The sequence below is a fragment of the Erpetoichthys calabaricus genome, chromosome 3, assembly GCF_900747795.2.
Source record: "Erpetoichthys calabaricus chromosome 3, fErpCal1.3, whole genome shotgun sequence".
Taxonomy (NCBI): Eukaryota; Metazoa; Chordata; class Cladistia; order Polypteriformes; family Polypteridae; genus Erpetoichthys; species Erpetoichthys calabaricus.
The window spans coordinates 296,952,065-296,974,775 of record NC_041396.2 but is presented as its reverse complement, the minus strand read 5'-3'; the positions used below and the strand labels follow the sequence as shown (position 1 = coordinate 296,974,775).

Sequence of the window (22,711 nt, the reverse complement as noted above, 5' to 3'; positions counted from 1 at the left end):
CTTCATACAGAGAGCCACAAGCAATAAGCGACCAAGTAGTGTGGTGAACAGGAGGACTTTAGGACACTCATTTTTTTTGAGGAATTAGGTGGTTAGGACTGGTGAGCTTTGGTGGGCTGAATGGCCTGCTCTCGTCCCAACTGTTCTATTGTTTGCTCTGCCTTGTGCTTAATGTAACCTGTTGGATTTTTGTGACTTTCTGCTGTGTGTTTGTCTGGAATTGTGATTTGGGATTTTGTTCACGGGGCGGCACAGTGGCGCAGTGGGTAGCCCTGCTGCCTCGCAATTGGGAGACCTGGGGACCTGGGTTCGCTTCCCGGGTCCTCCCTGCGTGGAGTTTGCATGTTCTCCCCGTGTCTGCGTATGTTTCCTCCCACAGTCCAAAGACATGCAGGTTAGGTGGATTGGCGATTCTAAATTGGCCCTACTGTGTGCTTGGTGTGTGGGTGTGTTTGTGTGTGTCCTGGGGTGGGTTGGCACCCTGCCTGGGTTTGGTTCCTGCCTTGTGCCCTGTGTTGGCTGGGATTGGCTCCAGCAAACCCCCGTGACCCTGTGTTCGGATTCAGCGGGTTGGAAAATGGATGGATGGAATTTGTTCACTTGGATTGTCTTGTGTTTTAGGAAACTCCATTTTGTCTGTCGTGCTCTACAGAGCTTCAATCTTGTGCTACAGAACATTTTGGTTCACAATAATTCTTTTCTTTTTTATAAAGACTCTGCGTTTACCCATTTTATCTAGCTGGGGTTTGGTTTCATATCCCCCTCCAGTGGTCATTTTTGGAATAGCACTGCCAATCGGAACAGAAAGGGCAAAGAATCTTAATAAAGGAAGGTTTATTTCACAAAAATCAGAAGATTTAAGAAAATACTCAAAGAGCGAAAAAGAGACAGCAAATACAAGAAATACAGTGGTGGCCAGTGACACAAATGTTGTGTTTTGCAAAATTTGCAGCTCCAGTTTTTGTGATGGCAGGTCCCATTGTTTATTGTGCATATGCATGTTAATTCATTTCAAACAACTTTATTAGCATAAAAAGTTCACTTTATCACAAGTGTCCATTTTAACTTATGTTGGCCCTGGCACAAAACGATCAGCTGTAAGTGTCCAGCAAGCACCAGACCTGTCTGCTATAGAATGGTGTTGGCACCAGTGCCCAGTATTGCCAGCAGGTGGGTGTGAGTGAGTGAGGCCAGGACTTTTGGACAACAGCCCCGTGTCAAGAAGGGCAGCAAAGAAGACACTTCCGTCCAAGATAAACATCAAGTCCAGACTGAAATTCTGCAGGAAATGCAAGGACTGGACAGCAGAAGACAAGTTCTGTTGTCGGATGAATCCTCTGTTCTGACACATTGGGACATCTGGAATATCGATTTTCTGCTACCGTGAGTCCTGTGTTACAGTGAAGCATCCTGGGACAATCCATGTGTGGACTTGCTTCTCATCAAAAGAGTGGGCCCACTCACAGTTCTGCCCAGGAACACGGCCATAAATAAAGAAAGGCATCAAAACGTCCTCCAAGAGCAACTTCTCCTAACAATCCAGGCACCATTTGGTGAAGATTTGTGTATTTTCACGCATGATGGAGTGCCATGTTACAAGGCAAAAAGTGATAACAAAGTGGCTCGGAGAAAGTTTGGACCCGTGGCCAGGAAACTCTTCAGATCTTAATCCCATTGAGAACCTGTGGTCAATTCTCAAAAAGTGCGTGGACAACCTACTAATTGTGATCAACTCCAAGCCCTGAAAAGGCAAGAATGGATCAGCATCAGTCAGGATTTGGCAGAGCAAAGTGCAGAAGTTATGGAGAAGAAGGGTCAACACGGTCAAGACTGACTCTTTACATACATTTGATGTTTTTACCAGTGAAAGCCTTTGAAACTTATGAGATGTTTAGAGTTGTTCTCCAGTATACAATAGAAATGTAAAAAAAAAAAAAATCTGAAAATGCTGAAGCAGCAAAGTTTGCTAGACGTAACATTTGTGTCACTGCCAACACTTGTGGCCACGACTGCAGTAATAGCAAAGAGAGAAACTCACCAACCATCAATCACATACAATGTTGGACTGCAATTCCCACAAGCCTTAGTGGGGCTGGGAGTAATCACTGAATGGCCCCGCCTCTTGGGGAACCGCCCACAAAACACCAGGGCCATGGCAGAACAAATGACCACATATAGAAACCAATCGTAAAAAACGAAATTGATGTACAAATACAGAGCATCCAGAAAGTCTTCACAGCACATCACTTTTTCCACATTTTGTTATGTCACAGCCTTATTCCAAAATGGATTAAATTCATTTTTTTCCTCAGAATTCTGCACACAACACCCCATAATGACAACGTGAAAAAAGTTTACTTGAGGTTTTTGCAAATTTATTAAAAATAAAAAAACTGAGAAATCCCATGTCCATAAGTATTCACAGCCTTTGCACAATACTTTGTCGATGCCCCTTTGGCAGCTATTCCAGCCTTAAGTCTTGTTGAATATGATGCCACAAGCTTGGCACACCTATCCTTGGCCAGTTTCGCCCACTCTTTGCAGCACCTCTCAAGCTCCATCAGGTTGGATGGGAAGCGTCGGTGCACAGCCATTTTAAGATCTCTCCAGAGATGTTCAATCGGATTCAAGTCTGGGCTCTGGCTGGGCCACTCAAGGACATTCACAGAGTTGTCCTGAAGCCACTCCTTTGATATCTTGGCTGTGTGCTTAGGGTCGTTGTCCTGCTGAAAGATGAACCGTCGCCCCAGTCTGAGGTCAAGAGCGCTCTGGAGCAGGTTTTCATCCAGGATGTCTCTGTACATTGCTGCAGTCATCTTTCCCTTTATCCTGACTAGTCTCCCAGTCCCTGCCACTGAGAAACATCCCCACAGCATGATGCTGCCACCACCATGCTTCACTGTAGGGATGGTATTGGCCTGCTGATGAGCGGTGCCTGGTTTCCTCCAAACATGACCCTTGGCATTCACACCAAAGAGTTCAATCTTTGTCTCATCAGACCAGAGAATTTTCTTTCTCACGGTCTGAGAGTCCTTCGGGTGCCTTTTGGCAAACTCCAGGCGGGCTGCCATGTGCCTTTTACTAAGGAGTGGCTTCTGTCTGGCCACTCTACCATACAGACCTGATTGGTGGATTGCTGCAGAGATGGTTGTCCTTCTGGAAGGTTCTCCTCTCTCCTCAGAGGACCTCTGGAGCTCTGACAGAGTGACCATTGGGTTCTTGGTCACCTCCCTGACTAAGGCCCTTCTACCCCGATCGCTCAGTTTAGATGGCTGGCCAGCTCTAGGAAGAGTCCTGGTGGTTTCGAACTTCTTTCACTTACGGATGATGGAGGCCACTGTGCTCATTGAGACCTTCAAAGCAGCAGACATTTTTCTCTAACCTTCCCCAGATTTGTGCCTCGAGACAATCCTGTCTCGGAGGTCTACAGACAATTCCTTTGACTTCATGCTTGGTTTGTGCTCTGACATGAACTGTCAACTGTGGGACCTTATATACTGTAGACAGGTGTGTGCCTTTCCAAATCATGTCCAGTCAACTGAATTTACCACAGGTGGACTCCAATGAAGCTGCAGAAACATCTCAAGGATGATCAGGGGAAACGGGATGCACCTGAGCTCAATTTGGGGCTTCATGGCAAAGGCTGTGAATACTTATGTACATGTGCTTTCTCAATTTTTTTATTTTTAATAAATTTGCAAAAACCTCAAGTAAACTTTTTTCACGTTGTCATTATGGGGTGTTGTGTGTAGAATTCTGAGGAAAAAAATGAATTTAATCCATTTTGGAATAAGGCTGTAACATAACAAAATGTGGAAAAAGTGATGCACTGTCAATACTTTCCGGATGCACTGTACATAAATATACAAATAATAAGCATAAACAGTAACAACTCCATACATGAACAAAAAAAAAAAGATTTTTTTTAAGGTACTGACCCTAATTTAAACAACTCTGGTTACTTGTCTGCTGATTCCTCAGTTGTGACTTTTGTTCGGTTCATTGATTACATTTCATCTCCTGATCCGTTATTTTAAAATTGCGTTTTTTTCAACTGCCCATCTGTAGAACATTTTTGACAGTCCACAAAAATCAGCCACTGTGAAGACTTTTCAGTTCACATTTTGAGCAAAAAATGTTACATCAAAACTCTAAGGGGACTCCACTCCCTGAGATATAATGTTAGTAAATCTGGATGCTCTAAACACATAGGGGGACCCGTGCCTCCAAACTAATGTTAGTAGATCAGGACCCTACAAATGTGAAGAAGGACCCCGCTCTCCCATCTAATATTAGCAAATCATGATACTCTAAACTTGAAGGAGGACCCAGCTCTCCAAATTAATGTTAGTAGATCATGAAGCTCTAAGTGCAAAGGAGGACCTGTGCCTCTAATCTAACGTTAGTAGATCTGGACACTTAAAACATGGAGAGGGGACCCTGTTCTCCAATCTAATATCAGTAAATCATGATGCTCTAAACTCAAAGGAGGTCCCCACTCTCCAATCTCATGTTCTGGACACTCGAAACCCAAAGAGAGACCCCACTCTGCAATCTAATATTAGTAAATCCGAACCCTTTGAACACGGGTTGGGACCCATATCTCCAATCTAATTTTAGTAAATCATGATACTCTAAACTTGAAGGGGACCCCGCTCTTCAATCAATGTTAGTATATCTGGATGCTCTAAACACAAAAGGGTCACCGCTCTCTGAACTAATGTTAGTCAGTTTTGACGCTCGAAACATTAAGGGGGAACACAGCTCTCCAAACTAATGTTAGCAGATCATGAAGCTCTAAATGCAAAGGAAGACTTGTGTCTCTAATCTAATGTTAGTAGATCTGGACACTCAAAGCACGAAGGGGAACCCCACTCTCCAGTCAAATCTTAGTAAATCTGAACTCTTTAAACACAAAGTGGGACCCATATCTCCGATCTAATGTTAATAAGTCATGATGCCCTAAACTCTAAGGGTGACCCCACTCTCCATTGTAATATTAGTAAACCCATCCATCCATCCATCCATTTTCCAACCCGCTGAATCCGAACACAGGGTCACGGGGGTCTGCTGGAGCCAATCCCAGCCAACACAGGGCACAAGGCAGGAACCAATCCTGGGCAGGGTGCCAACCCACCACAGGACACACACAAACACACCCACACACCAAGCACACAGTAGGGCCAATTTAGAATCGCCAATCCACCTAACCTGCATGTCTTTGGACTGTGGGAGGAAACCGGAGCGCCCGGAGGAAACCCATGCAGACACGGGGAGAACATGCAGACTCCACACAGGGAGGACCCGGGAAGCGAACCCAGGTTATTAGTAAACCATAACACTCTAAATGCTAAGGAGGTCCCATGCATCTAATCTAATGTTAGTAGATCTGGACACACGAATCATGAAGGGGAACCCCTCTCTGCAATCAAATATTAGTAAACCATAACACTCTAAATGTGAAGAGGGGCCTGTGCCTCCAGTCTAATGTCAGTAGATCAGGACACTACAAATGTGAAGGAGGACCCCGCTCTCCAATCTAATGTTAGTAAATCTGGATGCTCAAAACCCAATGGGGGACCCCACTCTGCAATCTAATATTAGTAAATTGTGATGGGGGGCACCTTGCACACCAATTTAATGTTAGTAAATATGGAAGCTCAAAATGCGATGGACTCACAGATCTAATGTTAGTAAATGGAAACTCCGAGGGGGACCCCGCTCTCCTATTTAATGTCTGTAAGTCATGACACTCTAAACGCAAAGGGAGACCCATGCCTCCAATGTTACTAATTTTCATTGCTAGAAATGTGAAGGGGGGTCTCCCACTCTCTGATCTAATGCTAGTAAATCAGGATGGTAGAATCTTTGTCCTATCAAGATGTCAGATTTAAAAATATCAGATCAGCACTTACTGTACGGATTTCCACTTCAGGCAGTGTTTGGACAAATGATGATGCAGAGCAGATCCATTTATGATATTATCTACCCCCCTGGTTCACAAAGATTTTCCCAGTCTTCTGCTGCTTTCAGACCCTGCCATGTTATCATTACAGGCAGTACAGATAACAATGAATACGCTGTAATTAATAATGTCCAGCACATCAGTTACCAGGCCTCTGACAATATTCTTCTCCATTTTTTCCATTTCATCTCTGGATTTTTTTTTCTTTGCAGGAACTCAGCAAACTGATCCCGCAGTCAGTGGTTGGCGTTCTCCAAGAGGACTCCAGCAACATCGTCCAACTGATTTTTGATGCCTACAATGTGAGTACGTGTGACATGAGCCTTTAAAAGGTGAGTTTAAGCCCACTGTTGACCTCCCCTGAATGTTGTCTCCACAGAACTTGTCCTCCACTGTCTATCTGGAGCACCAACAACTTCCTCCTGAGCTGCAGGTCACCTATGACTCCTACTGTGGTGACAACAACATTCTGCGGAATCAGAAGAGGGGCGAGTGCACTGGAGTCAAGCTGAGCCAGGAGGTGAGTGTGAGGGGACACAGTGGCCTCTTCACCGTCTTTTGTATGAATAGCCTCACCACCCCAAAAAATTAAAAAATTCACCATTGTTATCTTTGTGATTATACTTGTGAGGTGTTACAGTAGCAATGTCATGAGCCTCAGATATTCAAGAAAGGCCTGAATACTAAAACAAAGGCCCCTCTCCTACAAACTCAGAAAGACCAGAGGCCTACAAATCATGAAAAATCAACTTCTGAAGATATCTCACTAATTGGCTTTGAAATTACAAACTTTAGTTTTGTTACTGCCTTGCTGTTTATGTTTATCAGTTAGATAGATAGATAGATAGATAGATAGATAGATAGATAGATAGATAGATAGATAGATAGATAGATAGATAGATAGATAGATAGATAGATAGATGTGAAAGGCACTATATAATAGATAGATAGATAGATAGATAGATAGATAGATAGATAGATAGATAGATAGATAGATAGATAGATAGATAGATAGATGTGAAAGGCACTATATAATAGATAGATAGATAGATAGATAGATAGATAGATAGATAGATAGATAGATAGATAGATAGATAGATAGATAGATAGATAGATAGATAGATAGATAGATAGATAGATAGATAGATAGATGTGAAAGGCACTATATCAAAGACAGGTAACTGTGGCAAGTTCAGCAGCAACGTCTTTTCTTTTTTCCATTCTGCTATGGTGTGTGAAGTACGATTCATCAGACCAGCTTGGCTTCAATTCTTCTTGTGAGGTTCACAGCTCTGGTGCCACCTGACAGAGCGTCGTGTCCTCTAAAGTTTCTCTCATTACGTCTCAGGTGTGATGCTTTATGACTCGGCTCCACATGCTGTCTCTTACTGAGATTGTGGATTTGCTCTCACTCAAACGTTATCAGTGTTCAGGTGTGGTGCAGTTTTCAATAAATAAGTTAGGATTACTGTGCAATAGCAATAACAAGCAAGCAATAACTAAGGGGTGTTATTTGATTCCAATTCCTGCCCATCTTCTGATTCTCAAGCATTGCTTCCTGTCTGCTTTTAGTCGGGCACAGCAGTTCTCTCCCAGGCCAGTGTCAGTGTGGAGTCTGCATGTTGTCCATGTGTCCACAAGGGCCTTCTGTAGGTATTTTCTGTACAACCCCACCCCAAAATATTCCAACCAGGTTGACGTTGCAACTCTGAATTGTTGCAATGTGGACTTTCACATATTGGGTTTCTGTTCTACCTTCTGCTCAATACTGCCACAACAGACCTCCCCATGGCCTTTATGGAAAGACTGAAGAATGCAGGCCGGGATTCTGATTGGTCAGTCCATCTCCATCATTCTCTCTTAACTGTATGACAGTTCTCACTGAGTTCATTTGTAATGCATGCCTGCTTTCCCATCACTCCAGATAAACTTCACTGTGACGGTGACAGTGACAGCCTGCTTTAAGGAAAGTCAACATATTATCATCAAGCCCCAAGGGATCAACGAGGAGCTCCATATTGAAGTCAGCAGCCTGTGTGGGTGTAACTGCAAGGATTTAGAGGTCAATTCTCCTTATTGCAGTGACGGCAATGGAACCTTCCAGTGTGGGATCTGCAGGTAAGTGTGGGAAGTTGGGGGGGCAGAAATGTATACCAATGCTGGGATAAGAGACTTGGAGATCTTACCTAATGAGCAGATACCATGTAATGAAGGAGATGCCTCAAGCACAGATGTACAGGATGTAGAGCTGTGGGGACATCTTGAACTAAAAATAGGGAGGCTAAGAACCTGTAGGCCATGTGCAGGGCTGTAGGACCTCCCATGCTTATCAGAGATTACTGTATATACTTGCGTATAAGTCAGGTCCTGAAACCTAAAAAATCGATCATAAAATCAGACCCCAATTTATATGCCCATTCAAAAACAAGTTATTTTTTTATTTTCATCTTCTTGCCTCCTCCAATTTCACACCAGTTTCGCAGACGCATCGAATTTTGATGCAGCAGTGCAGTTACCAATTTCTTTCGCCACTTCAATGACTTTTAATTTAAAACCAGCTTCATATTTTCTTCTAATTGAACGCTCCATCGTAGATAAGAGATGCTCTTATGATAAAGGTGTATGAGGGTGTGAGATACAAAAAACACAAAACAGTGCAAACGTCGCTTCGGAATAGTTCAGGTATTACTGTGTGGTACGTAGGCACAACACATAGAAATAAAGGCTGTGTGCTCCGTGGTGACTCTCTCAGGCGGGCGTTAGCATATCGTAATCTCTTGGACCAATAGCATGAGTTTTCCACATTCGACTTATATGACTGACATTATAAAATACTGGAAATTATACGGTAAAATCAAGTCCTGACTTATCTGCTGGAGAACTTAAACGCGAGTATATACAGTATATCGATCTATATGTCTATGTATTATATAGTGCCTTTAATATCTATCTATCTATCTATCTATCTATCTATCTATCTATCTATCTATCTATCTATCTATCTATCTATCTATCTATTATATAGTGCCTTTCTTATCTATCTATCTATCTATCTATCTATCTATCTATCTATCTATCTATCTATCTATGATATAGTGCTTTTCATAGCTATCTATCTATATTATATAGTGCCTTTCATATCTATCTATCTATTGTAGCAGTCGGGGGCGCTAGAGCTCCCTTGAACCCACAGATACCACTCCAAACACCAGGTAAAACTACAGTATAAGTATTATTTATTTTATGATAATACTGTGCATAAAGCACCCTCCACTCCACACTACACATGCAAGTACGATAATCACTAATCAATAACAATCCTCCACTCCCAGACACTACGCCACCCTACCTCCCAGCTCAGCTCATTGTTTTGGTCTCCCAGAGTCCTTTATATAGTCCATGACCCGGAAGTGTTTCTTTCTTCTGTCCATGTGACCGTGAACACTTCCGGGTTGGATAAAAAGCTCCTTTCTTCAACCCAGAAGCACATCGTTCCTTCTGGTCATGTGGCCAGGACGTACTTCCAGGTTATAGGGCACATAGCAGTCTGAGAGCCTCCCCACAGCGGCTCCTGGTGGCCCCCATGGTATCCAGTAGGGCTGCACATACAAATTACGAGGTCCATAAGGCCCTGCTGGAATTCAGGGAACCTCCATGCTGTTGGGAGAGCTCCACCTGACGGCCTGGAGGTGTTGGCCGGAATATATGGCCGGCAATCCCTCACACTATCTATCTATCTATCTATCTATCTATCTATCTATCTATCTATCTATCTATCTATCTATCTATCTATCTATCTATCTATCTATCTATCTATCTATCTATCTATCTATGATATAGTGCCTTTCATATCTATCTATCTATCTATCTATCTATCTATCTATCTATCTATCTATCTATCTATCTATCTATCTATCTATCTATCTATCTATCTATCTATCTATCTATCTATCTATCTATCTATGATATAGTGCCTTTCATATCTATCTATCTATCTATCTATCTATCTATCTATCTATCTATCTATCTATCTATCTATCTATCTATCTATCTATCTATCTATCTATCTATCTATCTATCTATTGCATTGTGCAATCCACTGTTTCCAGTGAGGTAGCTAAAGACGGTGGAGATGTGCACAGACCTCTGGTACACTCTATAGAGATGTCCTAGCTTTAAAGACTATAATGGAGATTAAAAATTGGAATTTTTCAGCTTATGTAATACAGCTACACTCTAGAGGTCAAAAAGGAAAACTAGCATTGCTTTTAATTATGTGTGTTTAAAGAAGAGTTTCGAAAAATGGTTTGGATTAAAGCGGAGGCAGGTGCAGATGCAGTTGAATGAAGGCAAGCATCAGAAGTGCTGTGGAAAAAAAAGTTTCCTCCATTTTCAAAGGAGTTAGTCACGGAGCCCAGATGAGAATGTCGGCCATTTCTTTATTTGCGCACAGTTATACACAATTATCTTAGTCCGTGGAGTGAACAATCAATTAAACAATTCATCTGTTTTTATACTTTCACCTTATTTACTACATCACGTCATCTGAGTCTTAACATGCAGAACCTTATAATCTCCTCCAGTCAATTAACTCCACCAGTCATTTCTGACTCCTGTCGACTCTCCCATTATTCTGAACACTGCTTTGTTAAGAGGGGTGCTTAGCGGATTCTCCCATTGATCTTAGCACCACTTAAAAGGAGGGGTGTATGGGCTTTCCTATCAGTTTATCCCCACTTTCAGAAGGGGTGTTTGTTACTCATTTACCTGATTCTAGCCTTGGAAAATTACATTGGTAGTTTCTCTAAGACGAAGCAAAGACCTCCTGCACTTTTAGCTTTATGCTACACTTAGTTAACTCTTGAGTTACATTGAATTCTTTTCATTGTGTTTAATAATTCATACTATTATAATAATTTCAGGTCCCGCGAGACAAGACTTTTTGACAAGTCCCGCCCTCCTCTCAAACATTTACAACCAAGCCCACGGTCCAATAACTTCTCATTCGTGTTAATGCTATTGTCAGACACAGTTCTTGCGCTCTCAGCTCGAAGTGGGGTTGGAAATAAAAGACAAAGAGTAGAAGACAAAGTAGAACGTCGTAAAGAGATTCAAAAACGTTGGCACAATAACCATGCAGAGCAGGTTAGAAATTATGAAAGTACTAAAATTCGAAATTCTCAAAAAACCGATAGCAAAGATTGCCAAAGTGAAATCCACATACGCGAGCAGCAGACACATGAAATGGCTGGCGCATAGCACAGGCTGGTGGGGTTGGCAAGTGAAGCAAGCACAGGGCAAAGCCCCCTAGTTTATATATACATATATATACTTGTAACAAATTGTAAAAGATTATTATATATTAACTAAAAATTCCACAGAAGGACTAGCAAGAAGGGGAAGCATTTTAGACAACTGATTGCGTTTGCTTGCACACTCAATCATCCGGGATTAAGGTGAGGAACTCTGTTAAGGTTTTCTTAAACACCTCCGTTTACATGCTCAAGAACACTTATGGAGATCTCCTGTGGCAAGAACGCTCAGATATCATTAAACTGTATTAGTAAGAGTTAAGTGTCATCATCAGCTACCGGAAATCCGAAAGCAAGCGCAGAGAATGTGATTCCTTCCTTCGTGTGCTGTGAAGTAAATAACATCCGTCCCCTTTTTATACCCCTAACCTGAGCTTCTGATGATTTGTGGTATGAACATTGGCCGCTGCCTCACCCAGTTACAGTGTTTCAACGTTTCAATAGCAAATAGCTGGACTAAAACTAAATGGACACTGTATCAATATGTCTCTGTTGCCGATTTGCACTTATTTCAGTCTTTTCTGCTCAGCTGTGCAGTTAAGCCCTGCAAAGGACCGCCATACCGTTACATGTGCTTCTTGTCTTATACCAACTGTTGCTGGGAGAGGAACAATGCAGATATGTTTCGATTAGATTATCCTTTATCCTTTATTTGAACCAGGAAGAGGAATAATGCAATCGCCCAAACATTTACTTCTGTAAAACGGATTTTTCTGGGCGTTTCCACAGTTTTCTACTTGTGGCTGCTGTGTGAAGTTAACACATGCACAGAGTGTGCCAGACATGCGCAGGCCATGAAATCTTTAACAGTAACTCGGTTAAGGGTTTACATGACCTTATAAACGGGTTACTCACGGAGAAATGTATGTCTGTTAACATGGTTCCTCAGAGATCAATATTCCGGTTTTCTCGAACTGGAATAAGTGTTTATATGGCACAAGTGGATAAATGAATTAATAAAGCTCATGTAAACATACTCATGGCAGGCTAATTTTTAAGTCCATTTTAGAAGGGTTCCACTAGATCAGCGTTTCTCAACCTTTAAGTATTTGCGACCCGAGTTTTCATAACAGTTTTAATTGCACCCCCCTAACGTTTTTTTTTGAAAGGAGCCCACTAATACCAGTTTGTTCTTTTTTAATTAATGATATATCATAGACTCATATTTTATTATACCTACTTAACTTTTATCTAACTCTATATTTATTTTTCTAGTATCAGAATGTAGTTTAAGTTAATTTGTTTTGGTTTCAATAGATGTATTTTTCATATTTTCGATTCTTGTTTTCTTTTTTTCACATCTTCACGCCCTCCTTTTTGTTACTTTGAGAACACAGTTTGAGAACCACTACAATAGATCTTCTTCTTCATCATCATCCTCTGCATCGTTTCCCACTTCCATGTCGGGTCGATGTGTTTGATCAACTGTCTCTTTACACCTCAGTCCTGCACCTCCTCGCCAGTCAGACCCTTTTCCATCAGATCTTCTTTCATTTTCTCCATCCACCTCCACTTTGGCCCCATCCCTCTTTTGCCCACATATTCCTTGTCTCTCCTCATCACATGTCCTGTACTTTCTTAGATGTCTCTCCCACTTTTGTTGTACCCCTGGTTGTCTCGTTTCTTATTCTCTCCTTTTTTAGACTCCACAAATCCATCATCACGTTCTCTTTTCTGCCACATCCATCTTCTCCTCCTGAACTTCCTTTACTGCCCACGTCTGAGCTCCATACATCATTGCTGGTCTTAAAAACCTCACCTCATTTTTCGCCTTAATTCTTCAGTCACACAATCCTCCTGATACCTTCTTACAACTGATCTGTTCTTCTTTTTAAGCATCAGCTAAACAAATTGATGGGATTAACAATGCATTTTAACAGTGTTGAATTCTGGGAAAAGTAAATGATATGAGAATCTTGTGAAGGACATGTAAATGATAAGCAAAATGTTAGGAAGAAGTGTTATCTGTTGGAGGGTTTATATACTTACTGTTAGCTCAGATAAACTAACCAGTGTGTACAGGTGCTGGTCATAAAATTAGAATATCATGACAAAGTTGATTTATTTCAGTAATTCCATTCAAAAAGTGAAACTTGTGTATTAGATTCATTCATTACACACAGACTGATGTATTTCAAATGTTTATTTCTTTTAATGTTGATGATTATAACTGACAACTAATGAAAGTCCCAAATTCAGTATCTCGGAAAATTAGAATATTGTGAAAACGTTGAATATTGAAGACACCTGGTGCCACACTCTAATCAGCTAATTAACTCAAAAGCCTTTAAATGGTCTCTCAGTCGAGTTCTGTAGGCTACACAATCATGGGGAAGACTGCTGACTTGACAGTTGTCCAAAAGACGACCACTGACACCTTGCACAAGGAGGGCAAGACACAAAAGGTCATTGCTAAAGAGGCTGGCTGTTCACAGAGCTCTGTGTCCAAGCACATTAATAGAGAGGTGAAGGGAAGAAGGACAAGATGTGGTAGAAAAAAGTGTACAAGCAATAGGGATAACCGCACCCTGGAGAGGATTGGGAAACAAAACCCATTCAAAAATGTGGGGGAGATTCACAAAGAGTGGACTGCAGCTGGAGTCAGTGCTTCAAGAACCACCACGCACAGACGTATGCAAGACATGGGTTTCAGCTGTCGCATTCCTTGTGTCAAGCCACTCTTGAACAAGAGACAGCGTCAGAAGCGTCTCGCCTGGGCTAAAGACAAAAAGGACTGGACTGCTGCTTTCTGATGAAAGTAAATTTTTCATTTCCTTTGGAAATCAAGGTCCCAGAGTCAGGAGGAAGAGAGGAAAGACACAGAATCCACGTTGCGTGAGGTCCAGTGTAAAGTTTCCACAGTCAGTGATGGTTTGGGGTGCCATGTCATTTGCTGGTGTTGGTCCATTGTGTTTTCTGAGGTCCAAGGTCAACGCAGCCATCTACCAGGAAGTTTTAGAGCACTTCATGCTTCCTGCTGCTGACGAACTTTATGGAGATGCAGATTTCATTTTCCAACAGGACCTGGCACCTGCACACAGTGCCAAAGCTACCAGTACCTGGTTTAAGGACCATGGTATCCTGTTCTTGATTGGCCAGCAAACTCGCCTGACCTTAACCCCATAGAAAATCTATGGGGTATTGTGAAGAGGAAGATGCAATACGCCAGACCCAACAATTCAGAAGAGCTGAAGGCCACTATCAGAGCAACATGGGCTCTCATAACACCTGAGCAGTGCCACAGACTGATCGACTCCATGCCACGCCGCATTGCTGCAGTAATCCAGGCCAAAGGAGCCCCAACTAAATATTGAGTGCTGTACATGCTCATACTTTTCATGTTCATACCTTTCAGTTGGCCAACATTCTAAAAATCCTTTTTTTGCCATCCATCCATCCATCCATTTTCTAACCCGCTGAATCCGAACACAGGGTCACAGGGTCTGCTGGAGCCAATTCCAGCCAACACAGGGCACAAGGCAGGAACCAGTCCTGGGCAGGGTGCCCACCCACCGCAGGACACACACAAACACACCCACACACCAAGCACACACTAGGGCCAATTTAGAATCGCCAATCCACCTAACCTGCATGTCTTTGGATCGTGGGAGGAAACCGGAGCGCCCGGAGGAAAACCCACGCAGACACGGGGAGAACATGCAAACTCCACGCAGGGCGGACCCAGGAAGTGAACCCGGGTCTCCTAACTGCGAGGCAGCAGCGCTATTGGTCTTAATTGATATTCTAATTTTCCGAGATACTGAATTTCGGACTTTCATTAGTTGTCAGTATAATCATCAACATTAAAAGAAATAAACATTTGAAATACATCAGTCTGTGTGTAATGAATGAATCTAATATACAAGTTTCACTTTTTGAATGGAATTACTGAAATAAATCAACTTTGTCATGATATTCTAATTTTATGACCAGCACCTGTATATACTTATAGAAAGATGAGGGGTTCTGGGAACTTTGTTATTGATCTTGTTTCTCATACGAGGTTGTTTCATAGTTGGCACCCTGCCCGGGATTGGTTCCTGCCTTGTGCCCTGTGTTGGCTGGGTTTGGCTCCAGCAGACCCCCGTGACCCTGTGTTCGGATTCAGCGGGTTGGAAAATGGATGGATGGATGGGTTGTTTCATAAGTTTTGAGACTTTTTTAAATAGATCCAACATGGTTTGGTCAATTCCAAAGAAAATTTTTACTCACATAACCTCGTCATTTGGCAACACTTCAGTGCTGTTCAACATACTCTCCCCCGATTTCAATGCACTTTTTCATGCGATAAATCCAATGATCAAAACGGTGACGAAAATCAGGTTCAGTCAGTTGGTCAAGTTGCTCTTCCACCGCAGAAATGAGGCTGTCCCTGTCCTCAAAATCCATTCCTTTCAGCTCCTTCTTCACCGTCGGGAACAGCCAGAAGTCACAGGGTGACTAAATCTGGTGAATAAGGGGGAGGATGAAGGACTTCAATCCCAGATTTGGCGAGGAACTCAACAGTTTTGTTTGACTTGTGAGGCGGCGCGTTGTCATGGTGAAGGATGAAGTTTTTCAAGGTGCGATTAGGGCGACCTCTAGTGAGATTTTTGAAAACTTCTAGAAGGCACAGGGTTGTGAAGACATCAGAGTTCATCGTCGTGCGTTCAGGACATGGAACTGAAGCAACAATTTTTTTGTAGCCAAAAAAGACGGCAAACATGGTCCTCTTGGCTGACCTTTGGCGCCTGGCTTTCAGTGGAGGAAGGCAACCTTTTGGACCCCACTTCGAGCTCTTTTTCTCATTTCCATCTGTAGCTGGGTGGGCCAAAAATTTATTAGAAGATGTGAAAGGATTGTAGAGCAATAGAAAAAAATTTCGTCCGCCTCCAATGACAGCAAGTGACCGAGTCTCAAAACTTATGAAACAACCTAATTAGCTTAAAACAACTTCAGGCTGACAGGTAACACAGGTCAAGCATAAATAATCAGTTATCCTGATTTTTACTAATCCTTAACTCAAATGAAGAAGTGAACTTTCAGCCATTGTGTCGATTACCCATGAGTAGGCCGTGGTGGGTATCTTAGCCAGGACATCGGGATACACCCTACCATACCATGTGTACATTTTCTAACATTTTATGTTCTTATTAAAGCGGAATAGCAACCCTGCAAGTCCTTGAAAAGTTCACTTAGTAGTTGAATATAAAATAAGATGTTTAAAATGATTAAATTGTTTTATTAATAGCATTACTCCAGCCTGGCTTTTTTATGCCAATCTTTACCATGCGTGCCACTAAGACATGCACTGCAGTAATCACTGGAGGACTCTTTCAGGTTCGGTAACCACTTCACCAGCTCTATGACTTTTCTGTTTGCCCACAGCTGCAATAAAAACCGTCTGGGGCGGCTCTGCGAGTGTCTGCAGGATACGGGTGAAGAGGATACGAAGGATCTGGATGCCAGCTGCCGCAACGGGAGCAGCTTAGTGTGCAATGGACATGGCCGCTGTGAATGCGGTCAGTGCGTGTGCAGCGGGAAACACCGAGGCCAGTACTGCGAGTGCGACGACATGAGCTGCCCACGCTCCGATGGCAAGCTCTGCGGGGGTAAGTGCCATAGCCGTCACAACAGAAGGACGGGCCTACACCACACATCCTCCATCCCACACTTCAACTTCTTTCTTTTCGACACTCTTTCACTCTCTCTGTTATGTCCCTGTCATTTGGTTTCCACCTGCCAGGCACTTTATTGGCTTGACATAAGAGGAGACCTGATAAATCATTACAAATTAAAAAACAAAGAAAGGTAGCGGCACAACCAACCCATATGTTGCCAGACTATAACAAGTGCCACCCTCAGAGTAGGGCACCTCACTGGTGCTCACCCATCACACTGGCGGCATTTCGTCTGCTATGTCACCCCACCTGAAGAATCATAAAACCCGCTTGAAAATGAACGGTTAAGTTTTTTTAAAATAAAACTAGGGGGCTCTGCCTTCTGTTCACTTCACTCGCCAACCCCCGGGGGAGTGCTATGTGCTAGCCATTTCACGGCTCTGCCGCTCGCGTATAGGGAAGCGGATGTAAAATTTAAACAGATTGTTATTTTCATGGGAATTGTTACATATGCATAATAGAACTAACTAAGTTACATTACAGCGAGTAATTAACCGTAGTTAGAAATAGTAAAATGTAATAAATTTCATGTTGCGCTCGAGGTATTCATTGCGTTATATGTTATCGTTCATTTTGGCTTTGAAATTAACACGCAAATACTTTTTAAACTTACAATTTTACTGTAAAACTTCAGTAAAAGCAATATTTGGAATTAACTTTTCGTCAATATCGCATTGAATTTTGATTCTGTGTTTGGACTTTCATTGGGACAACGCAACATATAACTGCCTGTGAGTGAATATCGTTTCTTTCTCTCTAATAAATACACCAACTTTTTCAAATGTTTGTCCCTGTGATTTGTTAATTGTCTTTGCAGAAGCTATTCTAACGGGAAACTGTAAACGTTTACTACGAATGGCATATCAAGATCTCCCTTCTGGAGGGGTTAGCCAGAATTGCTTGTGATGGCATCCAATTTTTCCACCATCCTCTTTTCCACAACAGCCTCCAGAGTGTCCCAGGCCAGTCCTGTAATGGAGATGGCCTTTCTGATAAGTTTTTGAGGCATTTTGCGTCGCTTGAACTCCGATTGCTTTCCCAGCAGACCACCACATAGAACAATACTAAAACCAACCGGTAAAACATTTCCAGCAGCTTGCTGCACAAATCAAAAGACTCGAGTCGTCTCAGAAAAGTACCGTCTGCTTTGGCCCTTCTTGTATGGTGCTGCTGTGTGTTCAGACCATTCCAGTTTGCTGCTTATATGGACCCCCAGGTACTTGAGGCTCAGCATTACCTTCACATCCTCTCTCGGTCTCATGGGGCTCTTGAAGCACCAGAAGTTCAACATCAAATGTTTTATCTTGTTGATGTTGAGCTGCAGGTGGTTTTCCCAGCACTACAAAGTCCTCCTCCAGTCTCCTGCAGCTCCAACTAACCTCCTTTAATCAACACAACCTATAATGGAGAAGTCATCTGAGAACATCTGCAGGTGGCCAGAGCTGGTATTAAACTGGAAATCCATTGAGTAAAGGATAAATAGGAATGGAGACTGGCTGCTCCAGTATTACACCCCACCATCTCTGTTGGTCAGATAGTCCACAATCCAGGAGATTGTGGGGGCATCACAATGCAAAAACTGTGAGTTTGTTATTTCTTTCTGTATAATGTTGAGCTCTGGGCGGCATGGTGGCGCAGTGGGTAGCGCTGCTGCCTCGCAGTTGGGAGACCTGGGGACCAGGGTTCGCTTCCCAGGTCCTCCCTGCGTGGAGTTTGCATGTTCTCCCCGTGTCTGCGTGGGTTTCCTCCGTGCGCTCCGGTTTCCTCCCACAGTCCAGAGACATGCAGGTTAGGTGGATTGGCAATTCTAAATTGGCCCTAGTGTGTGCTTGGTGTGTGGGTGTGTTTGTGTGTGTCCTGCGGTGGGTTGGCACCCTGCCCAGGATTGGTTCCTGCCTTGTGCCCTGTGTTGGCTGGGATTGGCTCCAGCAGACCCCCGTGACCCTGTGTTCGGATTCAGCGGGTTGGAAAATGGATGGATGGATGTTGAGCTCTGCCCTGGAATTGAGGTGGACATGCAGTGCCACAGCATTGTCAAGAGCATAAGCCACAGTGCCCAGATGGAGGCTGCAGTCCTTGTGACCTTCTGCTCCTGTCTGTATATTCCTCTGTAGAATATTAGAACATTAGAACATTCAGTCCAGCAAAGGTTGTCTTTCCTATCCACTTAATTCTCCTGAAAAATATCAAATCGAGTTTTGAAAGTCCCTAAAGTCCTACCGTCTACCACACTACTTGTGACTTACTCCAAGTGTCTGTGGTCCTCCTTGTGAAGAAAAACTTCCTAATGTTTGTGCGAAATTTCCCCTTCACAAGTTTCCAACGGTGTCCCCGTGTTCTTGATGAACTCATTTTAAAGTCACCGTCTTGATCCACTGGACTAATACACTTCATCATTTTAAACACTTCAGTCAGGTCTCCTCTTCATCTTCTTTTGTTTAAATTGTAAAGGCTCAGCTCTTTTAATCGTCCCTCATAACTCATCCCCTGTAGCCCTGAATCAGCCTCGTCGCTCTTCTCTGGACATTTTCTTGTGCTGTTGTGTCCTTTTTGTAGCCTGGAGACCCGAACTGCACCCAGTACTCCAGATGAGGCCTCACCAGTGTGTTATAAAGCTTGAGCAGAACCTCCTGTGACTTCAAGGCGCTATATAACCTGACATTCTGTTAGCCTTCTTAATGGCTTCTGAACACTGTCTGAACATGAGTCCACTACGATTCCTACGTCCTTCTCATAAGGTGTACTTTCGATTTTCAGATCACCCATTGTGTATTCAGAACTCACATTTTTACTTCCTATGTGTAATTCTTTACATCTACTGACATTAAATTTCATCTACCACAAATCTTCCCAAGCCTGTCTGCTGTCCAAGTCCTTCTGTAATAATATAACAGTTTCTCAATTATCTGCTAATCCACCTATCTTGATATCATCTGCAAACTTAACCAGCTTGTTCTTATCCAAATCATTTCTGTATATTAAAAATAGCAGCAGCCCCACACTGACCCCTGCTGGTCACCACTCTTAACATCAACAAATTCTAATGAGGTTCCTTGCGCCATCACCCTCTGCTTCCTGTCCCTGAGCCAATTCTTCACCCACCTACACCTCACCCTGAACTGCCACTTCTTTTAGTTTGATGCCCAACCTCTCATGTGGCACCTCATTAAATGCTTTCTGAAAGTCCAGATAAATAATCTCATAAGCCATTGTCTCATCCAGACTGGATTATTGTAATGCACTCCTCATCAGGATACCCAACAAGAGCCTTCAAAATCTCCAACAAATTCAAAATAGTGCTGCAAGAATCCTGATGAGGGTGCGGAAATATGAACATATCTCACCAATCCTTCTGTCACTTCATTGGCTCCCTATCCATCTCCGTATCGAATACAAACTCTGTCTGCTCACTCACCATGGAAATGCTCCACAATATCTTAAAGAACTCCTTATATTACAATCCACTACAAGAAACCTCCATTTTACAAATACCCACCGCCTTCGCCCCCTGTGACCAAACTTCATACAATGGGAGACCGAGCCTTTGCAGCCGCTGCTCCACGGCTCTGGAATGGCCTACCAGAGAGCCTAAGAACACAGCAGATTGTGGGATGTTTTAAAAAACGGCTAAAGACTTTTATATTTAGGAATGCTTATTAACAAGAATGTTTTTATCTTGCCTTGCCTTTGTTTAATCTTTTTATGTTGCACTTTGAGATTTATTACTAATGTAAAGTGCCCCTATAAATAAAATGCATTATTATTATTATTATTATTATTATTATTATTATAAGCTCCACTTTGATTATACCCTTTTGTTGCTTCCTCATAGAACTCCAGCATCAAGTTCATGTTAGTAAAACACGCACTCCCTCTTCTGAACCCATGCTGTCTGTACATTAAAACTCCTGTCCTTGCCAGGTGTTGCTCAATCTTCTCCTTAATATTTTCCTTCCATTAATTTTCCTGTGATGGCACGTTAATATTACTGGCCTATAGCTGTTTGAATCTGCTCTGTCACCCATTTTATATAACACACAGGTGTTGGACTCCGGTCCTCGAGGGCCACAGTGGCTGCATGTTTTCATTCTAACCATCTTCTTCATTAGTGAGCCGTTTTTACTGCTAATTAATTTATTTTGCATTAGTTTTAATTAACTTGACTTAGGACCCTTAATTGTCTCTTTTTCCTTAATTAGCAGCCAAACAATAATGAGACATCAAACAAGCCACCATATGACCAGCTCACCTGTGCCCATCACAAAATATCTGAAAATAAAGAAAGGCGAAGGTCTCAGTAAGGTTGATCTCTCAGGTCACCAAAAAATTTTGCCAATGTTCTTTAAAAAACAGAAAAATCAACAAATTTGGAAATATCTGCTGTGGCAGAATGAGAGCGGCAACAAGCAAGAATCAGCTTCTCATTAAAAGACTGGTTGGAGTGAAATTGGTTTGAAATCCCAGTTTAGCTGCTCATCTGTTGGCTCGTTTCACGTCTCATTTCTGTTTGGCTGCCATTTAATGAAGAAACAAATCAATTCAGAGGACTGAATCCTTAAAAACAGGGTCTATTGAAATGAAGGGACAAGGAGTTAATTAGCAGTGAAAACTGGTCACTGATTGGGAAAAGGGTTAGAACTAAAACCTGTAGCCACTGCGGCCCTCCAGGCCCAGAGTTCGACACCCCTGATTATAACAGGATAATATTTGCCATTTTCCAGTCCTTCAGAATTTCTCCAGTGCACAGTGACATCCTAAAAATAAGTGTCTTGGGATTATATTTGTACTCTCTAACCTCCTTAAGCACTCCATGGTAAACATGATCTGGTCCTTTTGATTTGTTTAATTTCAGCCTATTTAATCTGAGCAGCTCTTCTCCCTCCACGATTTCCAAATCCCTCTGTACCTCCTTAGTAGTCCCTGTTACCGCTGGGAGGTTATCCACTTCCTCACTTGTGAAGACCTCAGAAAAATGCAAGTTTAGCGCATTCACTATTTCACTGTTTATTTTAATTCCCCTTTACTATTCCTGATGCTCTTATCCTCTGATAAGACAGACCGTGCCAAGATGGAGGCCGTTAACCTCATGACCTCCTGGTCCTGTCCGTCTTATTCTCAGATCATCTACAGAGGCCTTCTCCTTACACTCGTTCTTTTTGCTGTGTTTTAGGTAATGGCCTGTGTGGTTGTGGGACCTGCATATGCAATGAGAATTTCACAGGTCCTGCCTGTGAGTGCTCTCTCTCCACAAATGACTGCCAGAAAGCTGGCAAGACATGCAGCAATAATGGACGATGTCGCTGCAATCGCTGCGAGTGCAACAGTGGCTACTTGGGGAAGTTCTGTCAAACGTGTACTTCCTGCAATTGTGAAAAGTATCAGTAAGTACCTTAACACACTCAGGGAAACTCAGGTGGTAACTTCCACCATCCTTGTTTATATGCCGTAACCTTACAGCACAGATAAGTGTCCAGCTTGCCTTGTAGTAATAGAGTTGACCACTTTGCCTTACCAGTGCTCTGTATTTCAGGGAATGTGTGGAGTGCCATATTATCAACAAAGGAAGTCCAAACCCAGAATGCCATGAGAAGTGTGAGAAGACTGGCGTGACAAAAGTGGTAGAAGATTTCAGTGACAATTTAAAGGGGCAGCCCTGCCGCCTGAAGAATTTTAACTATGACTTTTCCTTCAGCATAAACAATGAGGGAGATGTCCATATTCAGTATGCTGAGCGACAGGGTATGAAGCTGTTGACGGGAAGGAGTGTGTGTGTG

General features: G+C 42.6%; 1 protein-coding gene across 2 annotated transcripts in view; it reads left to right on the top strand.

Annotated features, from left to right (window-relative positions):
* Window positions 1-22,711, top strand: part of itgb7 (integrin, beta 7) — a 77,314-nt gene that overhangs the window by 46,259 nt on the left and 8,344 nt on the right. For both annotated transcript variants that reach the window (XM_051925053.1, XM_051925052.1), the window contains exons 9-14: window positions 6,178-6,267; window positions 6,345-6,485; window positions 7,890-8,083; window positions 16,645-16,868; window positions 22,108-22,318; window positions 22,468-22,676. In XM_051925053.1, coding sequence (XP_051781013.1) covers window positions 6,178-6,267; window positions 6,345-6,485; window positions 7,890-8,083; window positions 16,645-16,868; window positions 22,108-22,318; window positions 22,468-22,676 — 1,069 coding nt within the window. The remainder of the gene's footprint in view (window positions 1-6,177; window positions 6,268-6,344; window positions 6,486-7,889; window positions 8,084-16,644; window positions 16,869-22,107; window positions 22,319-22,467; window positions 22,677-22,711) is intronic.